General features: G+C 40.4%; 1 protein-coding gene across 3 annotated transcripts in view; it reads left to right on the top strand.

The window, feature by feature from the left end:
• PATJ (PATJ crumbs cell polarity complex component) overlaps nt 1-26,122 on the top strand; it is a 353,453-nt gene that overhangs the window by 262,029 nt on the left and 65,302 nt on the right. For all 3 annotated transcript variants that reach the window (XM_047788846.1, XM_047788847.1, XM_047788845.1), the window contains 3 exons: nt 13,312-13,386; nt 18,803-18,917; nt 22,534-22,667. In XM_047788846.1, the coding sequence (XP_047644802.1) occupies nt 13,312-13,386; nt 18,803-18,917; nt 22,534-22,667 (324 nt within the window). The remainder of the gene's footprint in view (nt 1-13,311; nt 13,387-18,802; nt 18,918-22,533; nt 22,668-26,122) is intronic.

Here is a 26,122-nt window from a genome sequence, read left to right as displayed (position 1 = left end):
TCATTGGGACATTATGAGGAAACAAATGGGCAATAAAGTAGAAACATATAGTGGAGTTTGAGGCACATAGTTGGTGCTTAGTAAGTTCATTCATTCATTCAGAAAATATTTGCCAAACACCACTATGTCCAAGGCATTGGAGATATAACAGTGAACACAATGCAAATGCCTGCCTTCATGGAGACTCATTCATGGGTAGGTGGGGGAAAGGGAGTTAGATAATACATAAATTAGTAAATTGTAGTAAATCATATGAAATTGCTGGGCTTGAGGGGGAAAAAAAATTCAAATGGCACAACCTAAAATATTCATCTTTGTCCCATTATAAAGTACAGTTGACCCTTGAAAAATGCATTGCTTGAAAAATGCATTGCTTGGGGGTTCCGACCTTCTGCGCAGTGGAAAATCCACGAATAACACATAGTTATCATGCCCTCTGGGTTCAGGGTTCCTTTACATCCATGGATTCAACCAACCTTAGATTGCATATTGTGCAGTACTATAGTATTTACTATTGAAAAAAATCCGTGTATCAGTGGACCCACATGGTTCAAACCCATGCAGTTCAAGGGCTGACCGTATTGATAGTAGTTCCTCATCGCTAGTCATCGTTTGATTGTTTCTGTTTTGAGATTGGTGTGAGCTCCTCTGTATTGCTTCACCATTCCAGGGTTGTTGCTGGATGTGCCTTGTCAGAGGACAGTCTGTGATCCTTATGGGCCTTGGCTTTTGTTATTTTATGTCAGTTGGAAGCAGTAGGTTCTAAACCTCTAAAGATTGCATTGCTTGCCTCCTGTGGGAGCCTGCATCTCATTAAGCACTGCTGGCCCCTACAGGAGAGACGAGGAGGAGAAAAACACAGGCCTTGCTCTTAAGTGGCTTACCCTCAAGCTATCAGTGAGAATAACAGAATTTGTGTCTGGAAAATTAGACTGGGCAGAAGTGTACTAGAGAGAGGGGGAAAGAAATGTTATGAGAGTTCAAAAGTGGAAGGAAAACTCTCTCATTCAGGAATTAGAGAAGGTGTCTTGGATCATGGCCTTTAAGGTGAACCTTTAAAGATGGGAAGGCAATTGACTGCTGAAGTTGGTATAAATCGGAGACGGTTCACCAGGTGAATCAAAATGTGGATTATGGAGTAACGAGTAAGAGCTGGGCTTTTGTACAGTGGGCAATAAGGTTGAACAGTAGAACCATTCACAGAACTGTACACTATGAATTATAGATTAGTGTATTCATCTTTTTATGCTCGGTGCTCAATAAATGTCTCATTAACTGCATGGACACATACATGCCCAAAGTGCTACCTATGAGAAACCGTACCCCAAAGAGCTATTAAATTGCTTCTCCAAGATTACCTGTTTTCAGAGCAGGACTAAGCCATGAGTTGACATATATTCCAATGCTTATTTCCACTATTCAGTTATGGTTGGCTTTGGTCCATATCTCAGTAGTCTCCAGATCGACAGCCAAGGAGTTCAGAATAATGTAGGTAGGTATTAGATTTCCCTAAAATACTTTTTAAAGGAAAAATAACTTTTTAAACAACTGATCAGATGATGGTTTGTGAAGCATAGATTTCAATTGTGAGAGACTGGAGGCAGGGAAGTGTCTGGAATCTATTTCAGATGTCTAGGTGAGAGCCTGTTAAGCCTTTTGAAAGGAACTTAAAAAAAAAAAAAAACCCTATTTACATAGAGCTTTGCAATTTGCGGAACAATCTCAACTATATCTCATTAGCTTAATTTTTTAATATCTAAATTTTTCTAACATGATATTAGTGTGTTCATAATTTTATTCAATTTTATCCCCCAAATAGCCCTATGTAAAAAAGTAGGACAGGAGTTATTTATCCCTGACTTATAGATGTGACTTTAAGCTGCTTTAGTGAAAGATCGCAAAACAAGAAATTAAAAGAGATGGGCCTCAACAGAGAAGGGTCCTTTGTCTCCCTGGTATCTCCCTAGACATAGAAGATCACGAACCCCTACAAATGATTATTTTAATCTTTTGGTATGTTTTTGTCATTTGGGGGATATCTGTGTTAACATAATATACTCTTTTGAGGCCCTGTAACTAAATTATTAAGAGTGCAAAGATTAGAGCCATTCTACTTAGATTCAAATTCTGGTTCCACCATTTACTAGCAATATAACCTTAGGCAAATGGCTTAACCTCTCTATGCCTCAGTTTCTGCATCTGTAAAATAGGAGAAAGAAACAAAGAGTTAATGTAAAAGAAAGGAGTTGATAAAGGACTAGGAGTTCCCACTGTGGGTTAAGAACCCGACTAGTATCCATGAGGATGCAACCTCTGGCCTTGCTCAGTGAGTTAAGTAAGGATCCACAGCTGCCATGAACTGCAGCATGGGTGACAGATGTGGCTCAGATCTGGTGTTGCTGTGGCAGTGGCATAGGCCATAGCTCTCATTTGACCTCTAGCCTGAGAACTTCCATATACCGTGGGTGCAGCCCTAAAAAAGGGGGAAAAAAGACTATGTAGAACCATACCAGAATACACTGGAGTCAGTGTACAAAGGGGACTCGTTGATGCTGATGGTGTTATGCTGATTAAAGCATTAAGGGTTAGCCAGGAGGGCTGTACTGAAGGAAGCATTTGATGTAACTTAGAAAACTGAAGTCGATTTTTAACCCCCACACTGCAATTGCTGATAATAATAGACAGCATCTAGTGAATGCCTATATGTCAGGTGTTCTTCTAAGATCATTCATATAACAATCCTATGAAGTTAGTACTGGTATTACCCAAATTTGGAGATGAGGAGACCGAGGTACTGAAATGTTAAGTAAGCACATGGTAAAACCAGGATCCAGGCCCGTGCCCTTTGGGGCTAGAGGCTGCCCTATAACCCCTGTGCAATACTGCCTCTCGGAGGCAGACAAAACAAGGGACAGCAAGAAAGTTATGCTGGGGTCTGAAGTTGGTGATTTTCTTTCCCTTTTGTCCACATCTTGAACTCCGACATAGAAAGTTACGGCGTAGAAACAGATAGTTACTGAAATTTGCCTTTCACACTGGTAAATGAAGTTATTTAGACCTCCAAACAGATGTTTCATAAAATGAAGGAAACTAAAACTTTTCAAGAAGCTAAGCTATGTCCAGCACTTTCATACTGGTTGTCTGATTTAACCCCATGGTGAACACGTTATTGGCCCTACTTAACTGATAAGATGCTGAGGCTAAAAGATGGCAAATCTCTTCCCAGGATCTCCCAGCTGGTGGGTTGTACCACTGAGACCCAAACCCCATTCTCTTTGCCTCTAATCACCATCTTCGCTTCACTGTGTAGTTCGCATAGACAGCCTTTCTTGGAATATCAGAAATATCACTGTGTGATCTATTTGTTCAGACAACAAATATTGAGTATCTCTTGCATGTTAGACAGTGTGAGGTACAGAGGATTCAGTGATGAGAAAAACTTAGCAGTGCTTAAAAGGCTTGAGATGGTCAAGGACGGGTGTTAACATCACCTTGCTGTCTTTAGAAGCTCAGGAGTTAGGCGAGAAGGAAGGAGCAAGAGAAGGAAAAGAAGAGACAGTAGTGTATTCTTCTTATAAATACTAACCTCTGTTCTTGCTACCACTTTTGGATCTCTATCCCTGTCTAATTCTGTAGTTTTCTGCTTTTGACGTAAAACCAATTTACATTTTTCTTTTCTTATCTGTCTCTTTCTCTATGTTGTTATAGATACTAATAGCCTATAAAATAATTTCAAAGCAACCAGCTTACAACAAAACCATAAAAAGACACATAACACATAGTGTTATTAATAATAGCCCCCAAATGGAAACAACCTAAATGTCTGCCAACTGATGAATGCATAAATAAAATATGGTATATCCATACAATGGAAATAATATTTAGCAATGAAAGATAAAGACTGATACATGATGCTACAACTACATATTGTAGAGAAGAAGTAAAATCTATGGAGACAGAAAGTAAATTAGCTGCCTATGGCTGGGGAATAAGGAGGGACCTAAGAGGTACAAGGTTTTTTTTCAGAGGTTATGAAATGCTCTAAACTCAAATTGTGATGACACTTTTACAACTCTGAATGGCAAAACCATTGTATTGCCTACTTTACAGGGCTGCATTTATGCTATGTTAATTATATCTCAATAAAGATGTTTTTAAAAATTACAAGAGGAAGAAGAAAGAAGGAACGATAGAATATAGATAATCCACAAACTGAAATAAAATCAGAAATTTGATTCTAGGTAACCTCCAGACTGGAAATTCTGTGATTCTGTTAAATAAATATAATATGATCCATGCAAAGAATTTTAAATGTCTAGTCCATCTTTTGGAAAATTTTGCAAGTGTTTAGTAATATGCACCCTGGTAGAAAAAACCCCACTTGTCCATCTGAGTGAAAGCCTGACTTCACCTTACAGATTCTTGCATTCTGCCTGTTGCTACCTTCTCTGCTGGTTCCTGGGAAGATGCTACTGAAGATAAATAGTCTCTCTCCTTGCGTCTCATGGTCTGTGTGGGAGAGGGACATCATGTCGTGTCACAAGTAGATTGAAATCTCAACTTGGATCAAAACTGAGAACTAGAGGCTCTTGGTGCTAAAAGAGCATATAATAGGGGGATTTAACCTTATCAGGGAGGGCTCTTGGGATGGGGGGTGGAAATTAAACTGAAAACTGAAGGAGAAGCCGGTGCTACCTGACATTGGGACAAAGAAGAAACAAAGGAGGAAGCTAGGCAACTTAAGAGCCTCAGGGAGTCTGGGAAACTGAAACTCAGAAAGTTCACGGTTGCCAGAACTGATGAGATGGGAACGACACTGGAGCGGTTGACAGGAGCCAGGCCATGCTGATTAGATGGTCTGTATGCTAACAGCAGGGGGAAGCCACAGAGGGCTTTAGTAGGAGGTGACTCTAAACTGTAGCTGTAATGTAGCCATCAGGCTGGACAGGGGCCAGAGTGAATGCTGACGGACTAGCTAGGAGATTGCTGTGGCAATGGCAATGGCAGCCTGTGAGAGATGGCGGTGGCAGGATATAGTCTCCTATTTCGTCTTTGCAAAAATCATAATAAAATAAATGGCAAGGTAATATATGTGTTTACCAGGTAAGAGCCACAGAGAGTTGCCAGTCAAAGAATATACCTCTCTTGCTCTCAGTACGCAAACCTGCTGCTGCATGTATGCTTTAAGCTTTCCTCTGCACGCGATTTACAGCTATTAAAATGGCGCTTTCTACACCATCTGGGTCTTGAGAAAAAGCATCATCCCAGAGTTTGGCCCACAGCCCGTGCTAGCCCTGCTAGGAAATGCCCCTGGCAGATGTGCCCAGCGTTCTTTCCCCATTTTATGACACTGCTTAGCAACAATGCAGTCTGTGTGTCAGGCGATCCCTGTCATGACAGACGGCCTCAATAACGATTAGATTTTTCAAAATTCCTCAGAATGTCTAGGTTTTTTTTCAAACTGTCTGCCGTGTTTGTCTTTACTGTTGTCTTTCATTATGAAATGTAATTTTTGAACCTTAGGATAAGAATAGAAAAATGAGAGTATTCCAGTTAGCTTGATGTGGCATTCAACCTGTAATTTCTTTGTGGAGGTTTTAGAATTTACAGGGTAGCAAGATGCCTGGGAAGCACGAACTGTTTCTGAATTAACTATCATTAACCTGAATAGGCTGTGACAAGGAAATTCACACCACAGTTGATGCATTTCAAGAGTCCCCACCAGCCAGCATAGCAATATCTTAGGAACACTTTTTACTCGCTACCTTGAGACGCTCGATCTGCACAAAATTTTCAAACATACTTATTGAAAAATCAGTGTTGAGTGTTATAAATAATACCTATATCTCCAAATGCCTGCTAGCACTTGCTTTCTCAGATGAAAAAGGCTGTCAGATATCAATCATGGGCTCTGCAGTCTGAACGAACATGAACTTCCCCTTTGCCCTCACTAGCTCTGACCTAGAAAGTGAATTCTCTTACTCGTTTTCACTTCTTCCTCCGAAAATGGGGGAGGAGGACGCCTGCCTATTTTTTTGTGGGGATCAAGTGTGATTTTATATGTGAAATTCTTAATAGTGATCGGCATGCAGTAAGGGCCCAGTAAATGCAGCTGTTGTTAACACCGGATTTTGTCTATGTAAGATCCAGGTGTGCCAGAAAGCTTGTTATTTAGTATGCATTCCCCAAGAACCTGAGGTGTGTCAAGCTCCAGGAATGTAAAGATAAAAAAGACATCTCTCATCCAGGAGTTTACCACTTGAGGTCTAATTCAAAGGTTACAGACTGGTTGTCAGAAGATTTTTACATTAAAAATCCTAGTTTCTATATTCTACTGAAAATGGACCAGCATTCTAGGCTGTCTGTTTCCCCAATTACACTCTTCTAGTTTATTTCGGTCCCTACCTTTCCACCATTCTCTAACCCCAGCCTGCTTCCCCATCACCCACCTGAGTGATGTACCTGAGTCCCCACGTCATCCACGTCACCTCTGGGTACCTGAGGCTGTATCCCTGGTCTACTAGCTGTGGCCATGTGGATGGAGTGGTAGAAGGTGAAAGCCAGGAAATAGACGGGAGCTAGGTGGTAGAGGGCCTTGTGGGCCAGAAGGAAAGTCTTTATACCAGCAGAAGTCTTTGGAATGGTTTTTACAGGGGGATTATAATGATGAGATGAGCCTATTGAAAAGACCCTTCTGAGCTCCCTGTGAAGAATCTGATAAAAAATCAAAACTGAAGGCTGGGAGTTAGAGAGCTGTTAGAGTAACTGAGATGAAAGTTGATCTAAACTAGGGATCTGTCAGTGAGTGCAAGATGTTCAATAAATACAGGAGTTAAAATTGATAGGACTTGATGGTTGTGTGAATGTCAAAGCTGGAGGCGAAGTGGGGTGAGGCAAGGACTCTCAGATTTCATCCTGGGCAGGGAACTGGCTGGGTGGCTGATGCCATTCACTGAGAAAAGAGACAGGAGGAAAAGCAGATTTGTGGGGAAAGATGATTTGTTTTAGGTGTCACTGTAAGATAGGAGATTGTTTTTTAATGGCTACTCATTATGTTCCTGTCACTGTAGTAGGCACCTTAAAAGGTTATCTCATTTACCCCGACAAAAACAGTAGTTAATAGTAGTAGTAATAATACCATCTAGGAGTTCCCGTCATGGCGCTGTGGTTAACGAATCCGACTAGGAACCATGAGGTTGGGGCTTCGATCCCTGGCCTTGTTCAGTGGGTTAAGGGTCCGGCGTTGCCGTGAGCTGTGGTGTAGATCACAGACAGGGCTCGGATCCTGCATTGCTGTGGCTCTGGCGTAGGCTTGGCAGCTACAGCTCCGATTAGACCCCTAGCCTGGGAACCTCCATATGCCACGGGTGCAGCCCTTTCTAGGCAAAAAGACAAAAAAACAAACAAACAAAAAAACCATCTACCATTTATTGAGCACTTATTATTTGTTGGGAACTGAACACAGTGTATTATCTCCATCCTCTCCATAATGAAGCATTATTATCTCCATTTTGCACCTGAGGTACCTGAGTATTTCACAAGTTAATTCATTTGCTCAAAAACCTAGAGGCAGTAAGTACCACAGTAAGGATTCAAAACCTTATGGTTGTGCCTCACGTGCTTGACTCATGCCATCCTGCCTCTCCAAGAGATATTCGGTATTAAACCATAAAGAAGCTGAAGTTCAGAGAGGCCTAATTTGTCACAGAGCGTGTTATCTATAAGTAGGAAAACTAGAATATGAGCCACTGGCAGACTTCAGAGTCCAAGCTTTCTTCTGTGTCCAGATAATTCTGAAGTGTTATTAATTAGACCCATGTGGATCCACGACAGTTTTCATGAGTCTGTGGGAAATGTGAAAAATAATAACCACATGGAGAGTTCTTCATAAAGCTAAATTTATTCAATTTAAAGAACTGTCCTTTAATTTGCATTTTTTAAAAACATGTTTCCCTTTTTCGGCCACACCTGCAGCATATGGAAGTTCCAGAGCCAGGGATTGAATCCAAGCCGCATCTGCCACCTCTGCCACAGCTACAGCAACACTGGATCCTTAATCCCCTGTAACAGGCCGGGGATCAAACTGGCAACACCAGAGGCAGGCGGGATCATTAACCCACTGCACCACAGCGGGAACTCCAGAGGACTGTCCTTTAATTTAAAACTGTGTCCCACCTAATTTTTTAGTGTTCATGGCTCTTCCTCCCTGACATGGTGGTAACACACAGTGGTTAGTTGTGGGAGAGATGACTTTAATAGGTTGGACCCTCAGAAGTCGGTGCTATTTGACCCTTTCTTGACCCATAAAGTAGCAAATTCATATGCTCCAACCTAATACTTCTTTGGTCTCAATTACTTGGGGAAAAAGAAAAGGTAACTCTATATCCTCAAAGTTCTTTGGAAAAATTTCTGGTCTGTGAAATCCCAGCATCTAAGAAAAATCTACTTTGCTTCATGTTGTGTTCCTGGAATTGAGAGTGCTTTACAAATGATTAGATGAAAGCAGGCAAGGAGAGAGGTTAACACAAGCTAGCTGTGGTTTTAAACCTGGATATGCATGAGGTTGATATTATCACTAATTAAAAAAAAAAAAAAGAATATGAGAAAAAGTGGATGTGTGAGGAGATAATGAATAAGGTGTAACATACCGTACAGTTGCTGACACAGGTTCAATTTATCAATTTTGACTGCTGTGCTTGATTAAAAGTTATTCCTAAGTGTTTTTAAAGTGCTGTCATCCAAATTTGGGGTGGGGGGACTTTAAAATGTGTTTCTGATGATTATAAGCTTCTTGTTAGGTCTTATATCCAGGCTAGAATTTTCAGGTGTAATATCCTACTCATTTTAAAAGCAAAGTTCTGAGCTGCGTGCTTAAAATCCATTTTTATCCCCAGTTTGCTCTCCATCAAGAAGTGCAGGATTTCTAGTTTGGCTGTGGAAGCCAGGGCCACTGTGTGAATCTTATTTTCTGTTTTAGATCTGATATGAGAACGGCATCTGTAGCAGGAGTGTAGGCATCCGCTATAGGGAGCAGGAGAGAATGTGTCTCAGTCAGCACTGGCCTCTCTCTTGTGACAGTATGCAAATTGCCAATGGTAGAATTCAGGTGCATTCAGATAGGTGATATTTTTCACAGCTCATTGTACTTTATGTCTTGTATTTCTGAAAAGCACTTGAGATTTGCCTACATGATAAATTTCCCTTTCCTGGTCATAAAAGACAGATCTACAGTCAAGCCTTCCTCCTTATGGAAGTCAGGAGAGACAAGCTTTTGGCATTTTCTTTCATTCTCTTCCCCTCTGCATTGAAATGGCAATAATATAGAGATGTGAGGGTAGCCAGTAAAGTAACCTCATGAACTCCAAGACAGTAAAAATATTAGGTATACATTTTTAACACAAATTCACATCTTGGGTATCTGCTAGCTTTCTTTTACTCCCAACCAACTTCATGGCCTGCTATGGAGACTTGTTATTCAACGTGGAATTTCATCTTGCCTGGAAGGAAATGATTACTTATCAGATGTTTCTAAATTGAGAAAGTAATCTTACAATCATAATTGTTTAGCGTGCACGAAGGGTCCAGAGAAGCCCTTAGACATGGCAGCTCAGAGCCCTGAATTCATACTCTTTTACCTGTGTCTGGTGCCCTATCATCTGAATCCCAGAGCTGCTTAGAGATGTAGTGATGTCCTTTTTTTTTTTTTTTTTTTTTTGAGGGAGGGAGATTACTCCTACATATCTATATGTTTTGTTTGCTTATTTATTTAATGTAGTGATGTTCTTTGAGTTTGTAAAGTTTTTACTTGTCTGGGGAACCCTTATTTACTGACTCTAATTTTAAGGTTCTAAACCCTATGTTAATTATGGTCTCCTTCAAAGAAAGTGGAAATTAAGCCTGTTATGTCCCCAGCACTGTGCGACCCCACAGGGCATATCACAGTGAACAGGACACATAGGTCTTACCTTCAGAGAGCTTTCAGAGCTTCCAAGAATAATGGCAATTAACGCTGTACCTGACTTGTAAATCTGTTGCATACATTGACATCTAAAATGTGTAACCTACCTGGCTGGGTACCTTGGCGTCAGTGCTCTGCAAGTTCTAGCGGATCTTATTATTATGGTCATCTTGGACTGGCTCCATCCCTTGGCCCTAAAAGTTTAAGGATCTTCCGTTTAACACATGGGACAGTGTGGTGGACCGGAAGCTTTTCAGAGCTCTGCTTTCCTCCTTTCACATTTTTCAGGACGAGATAAAAGAAAGAGAAGGGAACTGACGCCTCTTGGGCACCTGCTGTCTGCCACATGCCTTCACCCATATATCGTTCAGTTGTAATTTGACATTTCCGTAATTATTTCTGTAATATGTCTTCAATGTTAAGTTCCATTCATCTTTTCTCAGAGCACAGAGCAGATGCTCAATGATCATGTGTTGAACTCAACTTTGATCCCACCTCTTCATTCAGGTAGTTCTTACTCTTGCAAAAAATGAAGTTTTCCAAGTCCTACTACTGCTAATAAGTGGTATAACCAATGTAAGCCCAGATTTTTCTGGCTGCTATCCCAGCGCCCTCTCTTTTATTTACAAGGGCCAATGATGAGGACAAATTCTACCAAATTAATAGTACCTCTACATCATATGCAAAGTGGGTTTAGTTGGGAGAGGCAGCTCCACTTTGCTGGTTAATCCAGGTTTAAACAAAGCCAGGATGGCGGACCTCTGCAGGATCATTTTCAAATAGAGGCATTTGATCCTAAAGCCATTTGATCCCCACTGTAAAGAACAAAACCCATGGCTTCCATTTATAAGGCAGTTTTGAACTTTATTCTGAAAATTGAGCCCTATTTATTGACCTTCCCATGTCTTTCTTCTCTCTTTTCAACTGTGAATCTTTAAAGTAGAGGCCTCGGGTCACCTTCCTTTCATGGCTGGCTGTGACATCCACCCAGGTGCATTTAAGATTTAAGTTCTCGAACTTTGATTCATTCAGCACTAGCCTTTTATCAAGCGCATATTCTATTCTACCACATGTTTAAGAAACCAGTAGGACAAAAATCATTGATGTTATTATATGGAAGGCAAACACATAAGACTTTTAAATTTACGTAATGTTGCAAAAATTGTGGTGAAATAATTGGTCATGCTGTGGAAGGGGCACCACCCAGGGGCTCAGGGAGGAATTAAAGGGTGAGGTAATTTTAAAATTAATTTTAGGAGTTCCCATTGTGGCTCAGCGGTAATGAATCCAACTAGTATCCATGAGGATGTGGGTTCGATCCCAGGCCTTGCTCAATGGGTTAAGGATCTGGCATTGCCATGAGCTGTGGTCACAGATGCGGCTTGGATCTGGCATTGCTGTAGCTGTGATGACGAGCAGCTACAGTTCCATTGTTGTGTGACCAGCAGCTATACCTCTGATTCAGCCCCTAGCCTGGGAACTTCCATGTGCCACAGGCACAGCTCTAAAAAAATAAAAAATAAAAAATTCATTTTATGTCACATAATCTGTTTAGGAGTAAAGTTAAAAAAAAAAAAAAAACAGGAATGAGGGAGAGGAGTTCTAGAATCTTCCTCCCATATGGGAGAAATAAGAGATAATCTAAATGGGAGATAGTTCTGGTCCTAAAACATAAGTTACAAGTAGGCAACTCTGGGTACTCACAGTCCTCCAGAGGTCCTAGGCTGCTGTCTCAGGGTTTTACATGGTAGGGTTAAATCTCTCAGGTTCGAAACTGATAAGGAATTGCAGAGACAAAAGGAAAGTATAACATAATCTAGTAATAATGGCTGGGCATACACTGATCTTTATCTGTTGTATTGTTACAAATGTGATGGGAGCCTGTTGAAGAAAGAGTAAGTCAGTATGCCCACAAAATAAACCAGGGTGAGGGTTGGGGTTGGGGTGTCAGATAATAGGCCAGTGTTCCCCTGAGAAGAAAGTGTCCTGTCCAGGTAACTCTTTTCACCACCCCTGTAGCAGAGCTAACAGAGTGTCCCATAGGTTGATTTCATTTACTGTTGTCATTAGCATCTTTATTAAATACTTGCTATGTGCCAGGAAACATGCTAAGTGCTTTGCATGCATTCCTCCATTTAATCCTTTCAACATCCCTATTATTTAACTACTCTTATTTTTCTTGCATTTTATAGATGAAGAAATTCAGGCTTGGAGAGGTCAGATAACCTTCTCAGGATTTCGTAATTTTTCAGTCAAGGAGCTAGGGTCACAAACTCCCAACTTTCCACTGTACAAGGCACACCTCTCGTCGTCATCCTGAGATAGCTTGCCTACCTGTCAGCTGTGCACTAGACCTCCCCACCTGGGTGTGGAGACATTTACCAAGAGCCAGAGTAAACCATCCTTTCTCCTACCCAAATCAGTCTTCCTGTGTTCCCTGCCTTGTCCAAGACAAATGCGTGAGTTCATGCCTTAGAGTAAACCATTGTGTGATCATTTCCCCTGTAAACTGCCTATTAAAAAGGATGAGAGAAGGAGTTCCTATGGTGGCACAGTGGAAACGAATCCGACTAGGAACCATGAGGCCGTAGGTTCGATCCCTGGCCTCACTCAGTGGGTTAAGGATCCGGCACTGCCATAAGCTGTGGTGTAGGGTGCAGATGTCATTCCGATCCTGCATTGCTGAGGCTGTGGCATAGGCCAGCAGGTGTAGCCCCCATTAGACCCCTAGCCCGGGAACCTCCATATGCCGTGGGTGTAGCACTAAAAAGCAAAAAAATAAAATAAAAATTAAGCAGTTAAAAAAATAAAAAGGATGAGATAAGGTGGAAGATGGACCTAAGCATTCTGGTCAACTTATCACTGTTATGTATTTTAGTTAACTGTCCTTTAATTATTCATCGGTTTCACACGTGTTCTGGTAGTTTGCCTCTCTCCCAAGACTGAAGTTTACACTTTTCCACGGAGTTCAGGGCCAACTTATCTTTGTATTTCCCAGGATCTTTAGTGAGTTTCTCATGTCACGACTTGAAACCTGAAAGGATTTAATATCCAGTGTAAGTATATCTATATATAGGGATTACTGGTATGACAGCAGAAGAAAAAAATTCTGGCTGAAATGACCATCCAAAGGTATCTGATAGGCTTAAAGACTAACAGATTTAAAAGGGCCAAAAAAGCATTTAGAAATGGTAAGGCTATGTTCATTTCTGAGAACTAGTCCAGATGGAGAAATACAACTTTTTTGCCTGGTGGTTGCCTGAAATCCCATTAAATGGTGCTTGACTGTGGAAGTTGGAGCGTGCAGGTGAGCCCTATAATGCTGATAACTGGCCATATCTTTTACGTTTCAGGAAGACATCTCCCAGGCGGCTGGTCAAGGTGTGGTGACAGGTCAGCAGAAGGCACCAGAATGTCCAACTGACAATGTACGTAACCTACCCTTTAGGTTTGCTCTTCTGATGTGGTGTGCATTATAAACAGGTTCCAGAAGAAAAGGGGGTGATTGCAATGAAATTAGATCCTTTATTACTTGGCAGGAAGTTATGGTGTGACTTTCAACTTGGAGTCAGCCCACAGCTGTATCACCGATTCTGCATAAGGTGTGTGGAAATAGCTTCTGTGTGTCTCCTTGTACCAGCATCTTAAGCAGGGTTTAAAAGTGAGGCATCCCTGAAAACACACTTGCATCTAAATTCTGAGAGCCTCATGTCTTAGATAAATAAAAATTTTAAGTGGGAGCATTTATAGCTCTATAAAAATATAAATGCAGTTCCTTGTATTTTGAGTTTCACCTCTCTTAAAAAAATGATAAATTTCTGTCAGATTTTTGTATTTGTGTTGCTGCTGAACTTTTTCTTAAGTCCTGATTCTCATTTCTGTGTGCTCGTTTGTACTTCTGTGCTGCTAAAATTTACATTATTACAATGTTAACTGTTTTTATGTTTATGGAACTATAGATGATCAGAGCTTACAGGAAATATATGATATTTCAAACGTCGCCAAAGAAAATGCCTCTGAAAAGTCTCTAATATGCTAATATGCTAAAAATCTAAATAAATATAAGTAGGTATAAAAAGACCCTTAAAAATAAGTTGCAACTGAAAACCTCTAAGCACTTTTTAAAAAATGTAGAACCAGATTTTTATTTAATGTATTTGCCAATACTATTAATATGTTAGTACTTTATATACATACTCTCACCTATTTCAAGGTACATATTCATTATTTTTTAATAGTTATTTCCCCAATACTTTTTTTTTCTACTGTTCAGCATGGTGACCCAGTTATACATACATGTACACATTCTATTTTAACCATCTCTAAAATTGTGTAACCATAGGACTTTAGAGCTGAGGCACATCTTACACATCCTCCTGCCCTTCTTTTCCTTGCTGAAAAAGGAGCACTTAAAATATCTAAAGCATTCTCCTTTGGGAAAGTGATTATCCGCCTTTTCTGTGGCTGCAGAAGAGAAACAGCCCAGAGAGCAGTGGGCAGCGTCTGCAGTGAAGCTGGGGCAGCTCATCATAAAGAACTTGCTATGCATTCGCGCTCTTCCAAAACGGAATGAGGTTCCTTGAGGAAATGGAATTTTTTCATCCTTGAAGTTTTTCCATCTGAAGCTGGGTGATAATTTATTACAAGTTATCAAAAGACATAAAAACATTAGTAGCTATTATTAACTGAACTCCTTTGTTCCTGACATGGCGAGAGGTTTCTTTATGTACCTGTCTCCTCGGTCTTCACAACAACCCTGCGAGGCAGAAGCGTATGGCCACCAGTTTACAGATGAGGGTGTTTAGGAGGTTGAGTGACTTGGCTGTGGTCACACAGCTAATTAGTGTTAGAAAACTCAGCAATTCATATCTTCTTTTGAGGAGTGGTCTTTTTTTTTTTTTCCTTAGCATGAAAATCTGATGAATTGTGGACTCTTTCTCCAGAAGAACATTGTTAGATAAAACTTTGATACAACTGCAGAGGTTTTACAGTTCCTAGAATTTCCATCTAAATCTCAGAAACCCATTTATCCTGGGTTATGAATCCATAATTTAATTTTTAAAAATGTCTCAATTAACACACACACACAAACTCAAAAAAAGAATCCAGAAAATGGGAGTTCCCATCGTGGCTCAGTGGTTAATGAACCTGACTAGTATCCATGAGGACATGGGTTCCATCCCTGGCCTCACTCAGTGGGTTAAGGATCCAGTATTGCTGTGAGCTGTGGTGTAGGTTGCAGACACGGCTCGGATCCCGAGTTGCTGTGGCTGTAATGTAGGCTGGCAGCTGTAGCTCTGATTCGACCCCCAGCCTGGGAACCTCCATATGCTGCCTGTGCAGCCCTAAAAAGATAAAAAACAAAAACAAACAAAAAAAACCAGAAAATACTCATCTGAGCTCCACACTCCTATATTAGTTTATTTGGTCTAGAATGGGAGTTCCAGCATTCATAAATTTTAAAGGCCCCCCAGCAGTTGCTATTATGAAGACAGGGTTGAGAACCCCAGGTTTAATTAGGTTGAATGACTTAAATAAAGTCCTCTCCAGCTCTTATGTTTGAATACAGTGACATTCAATAGCAAGTCTGATTTTTCTTTTTTTAAAAAAATTTGGGGAGTTCTCATGGTGGCCCAGTGGAAACAAATCCAACTTGCATCCATGAGGATGTGGGTTTTATCCCTGGCCTCACTCAGTGGGTTAAGGATCTGGCGTTGCTGTGAGCTCTGATGTAGGTCACAGACACGGCTTAGATCCTGAGCTGCTGTGGCGTAGGCCAGCAGCTGCGGTTCCAATTTGACCCCTAGCCTGGGAACTTCCATATGCTGCAGTTGCGGCCCTAAAAAGCAAAATAAAATAAAATTTATATAATTTTTAATGGTTGCAGTCTACAAATCTGACCTTTATTATCTTTCATATTTGGTAGTTTGGTTTTGCGTCAATGGATGAGTCATGGGAGCTATGTTCATCCATTACCACACTTAGCAACAAGCAGTCTGCCTCTAAACACATTTTGTATCTCTTGGTTTCTATGGACCATTTCATTTATTTATTTATTTATTTGTCCTTTTAGGGCCGCATCCATGGCATATAGATGTTCCCAGGCCAGGGGTTCAATTGGAGCTGTAGCTGCTGGCCAACACCACAGCCACATCAACGTGGGATCTGAGCTGTGTCTGTGACCTACACCACAGCTCACAACAACACTGGGTCCTTAACTCATTGAGCAGGGATCCGATCGAACCTGCATCTTCATGGATGCTAGTCAGATTTGTTTGCACTGAGCCACAACGGGAACTCCTGTTTCCTTATTTTTGAATTGAATTCAGTTATACCCATATCTATTAGAAGCCTACCTAGTATGCACAATGAAATGGGAGGCTGCATAAGCTGGGGAATAAAGATGAACAACAAACATTCCCTGCTGTTATAAAAGTCATGCTATAGTCATGGCTGTCTCTTCTGCTTTCCTGTTTTAAAATTCATGCCATTTTTCATAAAAGAGCTCTGTAGCTTGCCTTTAGCTTTGTTAGCAATGTTCTTTCTTGAAACAATGCAAAGGAAAGCTGTACCATCTCCATTAAGCTTATGTTCCGTTGGTACAAGAAGTTTCTCTTCTACATAACAGTGCAGATGTGATCAGTTTGAGGACCATATGGTGGCTCCATGATGTCATGGACCCAAGCACCTCTTATCTGATTACTGTACAATTCTTATTTGATTACCGTCCTCAAAATGTAGCATCCACTTTTTTAGTCTAAAATGGCTGCTCTAATTACTACTGTTCCATCTGTATTTCATCTAAAGAGAAGGGAAAGGCAAGATTGTTCTCCTTAAGAAAATGGCCTGAAAATTGTACAGCTCCTATCTGTTTCCATCCCATTGACCATAGAGTGGTCTGTGGTCACATCTAGTTCAAGGAGGTTGGCAGATGTGGTTCATGGAGTAACTGGATATCTAGGTGGTTCCACTGTTCAGTTTTCTGGTTGTAACCCCCACTTTGTCATTTTTCCACTTTCCTCTTTTTAAAATCACTGAAAATGGAGTTCTCTGGTGGCCTAGCAGGTTAAGGATCTGGCATGGTCACTGCAGTGGTGCGGGTTCAATCCCTGGTGCAAGAACTTCTGCATGCCACGGGCATAGCCAAAAATAACTAAATTAAAATTAAAATTTAAAAAAAATCACTGAAAATATATACTCAAAAAAGTCTTTATTTTTTATTTATTTTTATTTATTGCTTTTTAAGGCCACACCCAGATGGCATATGGAGGTTCCCAGGCTAGGGGTCAAATCGGAGCTATAGATGCCGGCCTACACCACAGGATCTGAGTTGTGTCTGCTACCTATACTACAGCTCACGACAATGCCAGATCCCTGAGCGAGGCCAGAGATCAAACCTGCAACCTCATGGTTCCCAGTCGGATTCATTTCCACTGTGCCACAGTGGGAACTCCAAAAAAGTCTTTTTAAATAAGTGTACAGTCATTATGAAATGACGGTGATAAAAAAACTGCAGAAAAAAAAGAACATCAGTAGAATCATTGCCTAGCTGTTTGATAAACTCTTTAAATTTGTAGCATTCTTCAAATACCCATTTCAGTCCTATACTCTTCCTCTGTTTAGCTGTATGGTTTCAGATATGTCACTTGACATTTGTGTCTTAGCTTCTTCATCTGTAAGAAAGCAGAATATTGTCTAATTCTCAGGGTTGTTCTCATGATTAAATGAATTCATTGAATGTAAGAGTGTTTTTGAAAACTGGAACGCACAATGCAGATGTACCATGGGTGTTACTGTATTTCCTGTTACACACTGCACAGTCCTGTGTATTGAGTGAGGCACAGCCTTCCATTGACAGAATCTTGAACTGTTATGTTCTGGAGCAGTTAACTTGATCCTATTTCTAGACTCCAGGGACAGTCTGGTGCTTCACTGCCTCTACCAGAATCTTCCAGCTGGGGATGGGTTCCCTGGCTAACTACAGATCCAGAAGGCAGGTCAGGTCACTACCTATGTTAACTAGCTGCCTGTTAAGAAAGCATGGAGTCCTTTTGGTTTGTCTTAGTTTTTCTAATACTAATATTCATTAGTGGTATTATCAATAAAAATACAGAATTACAAGTTAATTTTCCAAAGCTCACACAGCAAAGGTCTCTGTACCATCATTGAATTACCAGATTTCTTTCTTATTCTGTTTCCATGTCTTCAGTTTTGCTCTTCTACATTTATTCATTTATTCATTCATTCATTCATCAAACATTTATTGAGGTCACACTATGTTCCAGGCTGGGGATCAAAGGTGAATATGCACTATTTTAGGTAAATTAATTGTAACTGTTGTGCCTGGCACTTAGTAGGCTTTCAGTAGATGTTTGTTGTCTCTTCCTGCCCCTTATGTTGTGCAGTTAACCCACCTCATGCTTTTTTAACTATATGAGTATGTCCAGAAGAGATGGACAGTGTTGGGTGCTCAGAACATCCACAGCATAGATTGTCTGTCATTGGGCACAGCACAGATACGTAGACTCCATGATGATTTCGCCATGTAAAAATGCTTTCCAGCCCCAGCTCCATTCGCAAACCACACCATTCACTTAGCTTCAGCTTCTGTCCTTCTTCCCTTCCTTGATCCATCCTTCACTGAAGCATTTTAGATGTAAAGTTAAACAGGGAAGCATGGAGAATGGAGCAGAAATCATCCCAACTTCCCCTTGCCACCTCTCTAACTCTAAACTTTCACGAGACGTTATTGGAGTGTACCATTGGTTAATACACCAATTTTAAAGTTTTCTCTTGTTACCTTTCTCCTCTCTGATGTTCATCTAATTTTCTTTCTTTTTGTAGGCTGGCGGCCAAAGTAAACAGCAGAAATATTCAACAAAGGTCTCCTTCAGTTCACAAGAGATCCCTTTAGCACCAGCTTCATACCATTCAACAGATGCAGACTTCACAGGCTATGGTATGAGTCTCTCTCTCTCAGCAGAATTGACTTGATTCATCAAACCTTAGGAAAGGAAGGAATTGTGATGTCCTGAGGAGCCCACTGGACCAGGAATCAGGAAGCCTGGTCGTCCTCCCTACCCCAGTCCCTGAGCTATGGGACGTGGGCAGGTCACTTTACTTCCAACACCATTTTCTTCATTTCCATCCATGGGATTGCCTCTTATTTATTGAACATAAAAATACTAGAACAAAAAGGCCCTCAATAAATGCTACTTGAATCTGAGGCTTCCAGAGTATTCTCTAAGCTCTCCAAAAGATTGTGTTTAGTTCATGAGCAGTATCTCTTAAAAATCACATTGAACCAGACTGTAGCTTTTGCTTAGGTCAATGTAATCAGCTATTTAAAGACTATTAATTTTCAGTGCTTAAAAACATTGGTATTCACTTTCTCTCTTGGAATTTCTGGGTTGAATTATGCTGACTAATGGTTGAAAATAGAACTTCAAGATGAATAATGAATATTTCCATTTTTCTTTCATGCAATATGTCAGTTTTAAAAGAAGGACTATTTAAAACACCATGCTCCCCAATGGTAAAATATAACCCTGCATGAATTTAGCAGACCTGACACCATCATGGTATTTGTCTTTACGGTATTTTTTTTCATGAACATTAACTCACAAAAAATTTAGCAGGCAGGTATTATTCTAAAGCTCTAGCTTTTTGCTAAAATAATTGATGAATGTGGTCAGCAAACTATGACCCCTGAGTCACATTTGGCCCAGCAGCTCTTTTTATATGGTCTACAAGCTAAAAATGGTTTTCACATTTTTAAAAGGTTGGGAAAAAAAAATCAAAAGACTATTTCATAGAAATTATGTGAAATTCAGATTTCAGTATCCATACATAGTATTTTGTTGGAATACTCATTTGTGTACATATTGTATATGGCTGCTTTCACTCTATAAGGATAGAGCTGAGTGGCTGCACCAGAGCCTGTATGGTCTAAGATATTTGCCACCTGCCTTTTACCAAAAATGTTTGATGACCCCAATGTAGACCAATTGAGTATTGAGAGTATATATCATATATCTTTACCTCGAGAAGAGAAATTACTCATCCTACAGTTTAATCTGTGGAGGTTATATTCATTCAGCTGTCCATTTACCAAGCATTGACTGGGGGGCTCGATGGGAGCCAGGCCTTCAGCCAGATTCTGTGAGAGAAATAAATACCAAGACTGACCAGAATTGACCAGGGTGAGGCAGAAGCAGAGGAGGGAAAGAAATGCCACTACCGGTATCTCCTGCTTGTTTTCTCTACTCACTCAAGACACTAAAACTAGTGATTTACATAAGGAGTATCAATTTTTAAAGCATCTGTGGTGCTCTGCCTCTATCCTACATTGTCTTTATGGTAAATTAGTGAAAAATGTAGCATGAAATACATGTTGCCAAAAGATCTAGAGTCAAATTAGGTTTACAATTTAATATTCCTCTAATTTGGCATTTTAAAATTGTTGCTGAGGTTGTATCTGAATTTCTCACTGTTAACCAGGAGGCCATTAGATTAATAAATTCCATGTGTCCAGGAACAGCACCTATGTGAATCCTACGCTATGCCAGTGCCTGGGCCTAAGATCTGGAACAGCCTCTTAGATCGTGATTATATGCATTTTTCTGATGACAGATGAGCCTCAGTTTCACCCACTTACTAATTTCCCTCTTAGGAACTCAAATCCACTTCTTTTTGTTTGCTTGTTTATTTTTTATTTATTTGTTTTTTAGGGCCACACCCACGGCATATGGAAGTTCCCAGGCTAGGGGTCGAATTGGAGCTACAGCTGCTGGCCTACACCACAGCCACAGCAACACGAAATCCGAGCCGCGTCTGTGACCTACACCGCAGCTCACGGCAATGCCAGATCCTTAACCCAATGAATGAGGCCAGGGATCGAACCCACAAGTTCATGGTTCCTAGTCGGATTCATTTCTGCTGCTCCACAATAGGAACTCCTCAAATCCACTTCTGCACCACCCCCAAACCTGTGCCCTTTTGTCCCAAAGACAATGATTGTTGCTTAGTCAGAGCAGAACCCTCACAGGCTAGAGCCGGTTTCCTTTTGGTTTATACAAGGATTGGCAAACTTTTTGTGTAAGGAGCAGATAGTAAATATTTAAGTCTTACGTGCCATATGGTCTCTGTTGCAGCTTCTCAACTCTGCCATTAGTAGCCGTAGTCTAGATGCAAATATATTAGTAAGGCTGTATCCAATACTACTTTATTTATGGACGTTAAAATTTGAATTTCATGGAATTTAGTGTTCTTTTTCTTTTCTTTTTTCCCCCAACCTTTTGAAAACAAAAATGATTGTTGGTCCTCTAGCCACAGTCTCTTGGCTCTTGCTTGTTCAGAGGTTTGTGGATTTCAGCCTTGCCCCTGTGCATTAGCTGCACCTGACCAGCAGTCGGGGCCCTCTGTCACCAGCCTTTTACCCAATTATATCACTGTGTAAGAGTCAGTACTCTTAATGATCAAACCTAATTATCAGAAAAGCTGACATTCTCTAGAAACTATTATTTGTATAAGATTCTCTTGAAACTAACATTTTGGATGTTTTGATTGTTTATTTATTTATTTGCTTTTTAGGGCCTCACCCACAGCATGAGGAGGTTCCCAGGCTAAGGGTCGAATCAGAGCTACAGCTGCCAAACACAGCCACAGCAATGCAGGATCCTAGCGGCATCTGCAACCTACACCACAGCTCATGGCAATGCTGTATCCTTAACCCACTGGGCGAAGCAAGGGACCAAACCCGAAGACTAGTTGGGTTCATTACCCTGGAGCTTCAATAGGAATTCTGGATGTTTTCATTTTTCAGTGAGTTAGGTTTGACAGAAAATGAACATGTGGAGAATTTATGGTAGTAAGAATTTCTTTAGTAAGCGTGACTGAACATCTCTTAGCCTGTAAATATTTTTTTCTTCCAGTTTTTAAAAAAGCTCAGCTTAAAACAAGGATTTTTAAAAGTAAACCTTTGTAAAACAGCACTAATTCCTTTAACAAACTTTTCAGTTATGGACCGAGCAATTAATTCCACAGTATTTATAACATTTTTTTTTTACTATGTATGTATTTGGGGATAATTTTTAGGTAATTGTTATTTTCAGGTGTATCATACTTTACTGATTATATCCTTTATACATCTTAATCCATATGATATGCTCTAATTGAAAGTAAGCATTATTTCTTAATTAGTATTTTATAACTATAGCTCAGAATTTATATCAGTCTTTATTCTCATTATAACACATACCCATATATACTTAATCATTCAGTCAATTTAAAATTTTCCATACCAGTTTTCATGGTATATTTTAAGATTTTAAAAATGTCAAGTATAACTAAAGTAATTGATTGTTGGGGTTGGGGTAGTTCCTGTTTTAATCTCAAAAGTGTCAGAGGGGTGTCGTGTTTCTTCACTGGGTGAATGGGCAGGAGTGACCCAGCTTGCCCCTTCATGGTGCTTGGCAGGAGTGGAGTGAAATGATAAACATGGCCTGAGCGGTGGAGTGTGCAAGCGGAGCTGCATCTCCTACTTGCCAGTCATTCTGTGTTCAATCCTTCTCCAGGTGGTTTCCAGGCTCCTCTGTCAGTGGACCCTGCCACATGTCCCATTATTCCTGGCCAGGAAATGATTATAGAAATATCCAAGGGACGTTCAGGGCTTGGTCTCAGCATCGTGGGAGGAAAAGACACACCCTTGGTAAGTTTCTAGAAATGAAATATATCTGCTGGCACAGAGTTCATTGCTGAGTCCTAGGCGTCTCACTTCTGTAGAAGACTGTTCACCGTACGTATATGAACTATTGTTATCATGATCGTCATTATTATTTAGTGGACTGCTACATAAAAGTATACATCAGTTATTCTAGCCCCCAAATTTAGGCGTGGCCTTATTTTGACCATGTTCATGTCTACTTGTAATTTTTTAAAAAATTGGTTTAGAATGTTTTTACTCGGATGATGGATCTTTGATTATTCAGTGCATTTTGAATGTCACTAATCAATAGTGCCATTAAAATGTGAAACTTCTGGGGTTTTGACTTACAAAGATGTGATTAATTAATGCATATGTATTTGAATAGGCAATACTTGCACATTATGCAAAGTTAAATTGGACACAGAAGGATCTAAAGTGAAAGATAAATCCCCCTCCTACCCTTTTGCCCTAGCCTTGCCCTCCAACCCCACCCTCAACCCCAACCAGGACCTCTCCCTAGAGACAATCACTCATTAATGAATATGGGTTTTTTTTAAAGTCTTTTATATATTTTATTTTTATTAAATTTTTAAAAATTTAATTTTTTTCCACTGTGCAGCATGGGGACCAAGTTACACATACATGTACACATACTTTTTCCTCCCATTGTTGTGTTGAAAAGTAAGTATCTAGACATAGTTCTCAGTACACAGTAGGATCTCATTGTAAATCCATTCCAAGAGCAATAGTTTGCATCCGTTAACCCCAAGCTCCTGGTCCCTCCCACTCCCTTCCTCTTCCCCCCTGGGCAGCCACAAGTCTATTCTCCAAGTCTATGATTTTCTTTTCTGTGGAAAGGTTCATTTGTGCTATATATTAGATTCCAGTTATAAGCGACATCATACTGTATTTGTCTTTCTCTTTCTGACTTACTTCACTCAGTATGAGAGTCCATCCATGTTGCTGCAAATGGCATTATTTTGTTCTTTTTCATGGCTGAGTGGTATTCCATTGTGTATATATACCACATCTTCCTAATGCAATCGTCTGTTGATGGACATTTAGGTTGTTTCCAAGTCTTGGCTATTATGAATAGTGCTGCAATGCACATGCGGGTGCATGTGTCTCTTTTAAGTAGAGTTTTGTCCAGATAGATGCCCAAGAGTGGGACTGAGGGGTCATATGGCAGTTCAATGTATAGATTTCTAAGGTACCGCCATACTGTTCTCCATAGTGGCTACACCAGCTTACATTCCTCCCAACAGTGCAGGAGGGTTCCCTTTTCTCCCCACCCCCTCCAGCACTTGTTACTTGTGGACTTATTAAGGATGGCCATTCTTACTGGTGTGAGGTGGTATCTCATGGTAGCTTTGATTTGCATTTGTCTAATAATCAGGGATATTGAGCATTTTTTCATGTGCTTGTTGGCCATCTGTATATCTTCCTTGGAGAACAGTCTATTCAGGTCTTTTGCCCATTTTTCCACTGGGTGGTTGGCTTTTTTGCTGTTGAGTTATATAAGTTGTATAAGTATGTTCTAGAGATGAAGCCCTTGTCCGTTGCATCGTTTGAAACTATTTTCTCCCATTCTGTAAGTTGTCTTTTTGTTTTATTTTGGCTTAATGAATATGTTTTTAAATGAATGTTTTGGTATTTCTTTTGCTCTTTTGGCAAAAAGTAAATTGTACATGCCAGATTTCCAGGTAAAACAGGTATAATATGATCAATAAGACAATTCTTTCCATTTTTGACAGGCATGTAATGTTTCTGTGTTAGTACTTTTGGGGGGGTAAGGAGGTCCTACTTTATTTTTCTGCAATAAATATTGGTCCTCTGAGGCACAAGGCAACTCAACAACAGCATATGCCACAGAAACCAGGGTCTTAATGCTTCTACGTGTTTCCTGTCATGATCCTTCTCTCTCCCAGCCGGCCTGATGTAGAGAATCCCGGTGTTTAGTTTGACTCTGCCAGTGAACCACCTGAACCTAAATGTGCTCAAGAGGCTGATATTTATTTATTAAAGGATTTTATTACCTCCAGCTTGATTAAAGTATTGTTAAAACTTTTCTCCAGGGTTTGGGATAATTTATTTCCCGAATTACTCTCGGTTTGCCTGTGCAGGCAGGAGCTGCTGTGTGTGGCTTCCTGCATAGCTGTGATGCTTTCATCAGCTTGCATGGAATTGGGAACATCTGGAGTTAGCCAGTTCAGTGGCCACTTTCAGCTCCCAGCCCTTTCATGGGTCTTTGGCCGCTGAAGGCACAGAACTTTTCTACTTTGTTTTTTTTTTTTTTTTTTTTTTCTGTCTGGCTTGGAATGCTCTCTGTTCAGGCTTTGTCACTGAGGAAGGGGGCAAAGTCTTCCTTAGAGAAGCTTCCCTTCATGTGATTTGGTCGAGGTTATCTTTTCAAACTGTGTATTTCATAATGCCCTCTAATTATATGTGATCTGGTCTTTGAACAGTTCAGAGAAACCCTCTGGCCATCCTTCCAGCCATTCAGCAAGCTCCTGCTGTACGCAGGAGGCAACACACCACCACACAGGACCAGACCAGTGTAACCCAGACCCACATACACATTCAAGCCTCTCAGACTCTGCTCACCTCCCCTCGAACTGCTCTCTTCCTGCACAGCTGCCCCCCCCCCCCATCAAGATTCTGTTCCTTCTCCAACCCCACGCCTGCATCTTCCCTTGCTTCTCCGGCTTCCACAGTCTCACCTCAGTTGAACTTGAAGCAGATGGCCAACCATCCCTCTCCTTTAGTGCTCAGCCACATTTTCTCTCGACCATTCCCAGCTGGGGTAGTTTCCTTAACCTCTCAGCCTATTTCCTGATCTATTAGTGTGGGACACTAATACCTTGTAGAGTTGCTAGGAAGATCAAAGAGATGACCTCAGCCTGGTGCTTCGTACGTAGTAAGAAATAGCACAGGACATGTTCCTTCTCCAAGCCTCAGTTACCACAGGTACTAAGTAAGCTTAATAATACCAACTCACAGTACTACGATGAGTATCAGAGCCTTTATAAACAGTAGAAAATTCTATATATGTATACATATATCATTGTTCTACTAAGGCCATTGGAGAAGTTTTCAGAAACTGCTGGTTGACTTTGAACATGAGGGATATCCCCCTCCTATAGCCTGTTGCCTCATTTTCCCAAAGAGGTGTTCCTGAACAGTAAATAAATTGAATTTGTGTAAAGTTATATTTGCAATGAACCAGAGAAATTACACTTGAAGGAAATTTTTCAGTGAGTTATTTCATAGAATAAAAATCCTCTTATTTTTCATAAATATAACTCTCTTAATACTGCTCAAAAATAATACAGAACTAGATTTCCCAGAGGAAATTAGAAGACTTTAATCAGCATGTCTGGCCTAGCTGAGTGAGATTGTTAGCTGATTTGGTTTTTTTGGTTTTGTTTTTCGCTTTTGTTGTTATCAGTATAAGTTTC

This window comes from Phacochoerus africanus, chromosome 8 (genome assembly GCF_016906955.1).
Source record: "Phacochoerus africanus isolate WHEZ1 chromosome 8, ROS_Pafr_v1, whole genome shotgun sequence".
NCBI classification, from domain to species: Eukaryota; Metazoa; Chordata; class Mammalia; order Artiodactyla; family Suidae; genus Phacochoerus; species Phacochoerus africanus.
Note: the sequence above shows the minus strand (reverse complement) of the source record. Positions and strands in the feature narration are given on the sequence as shown.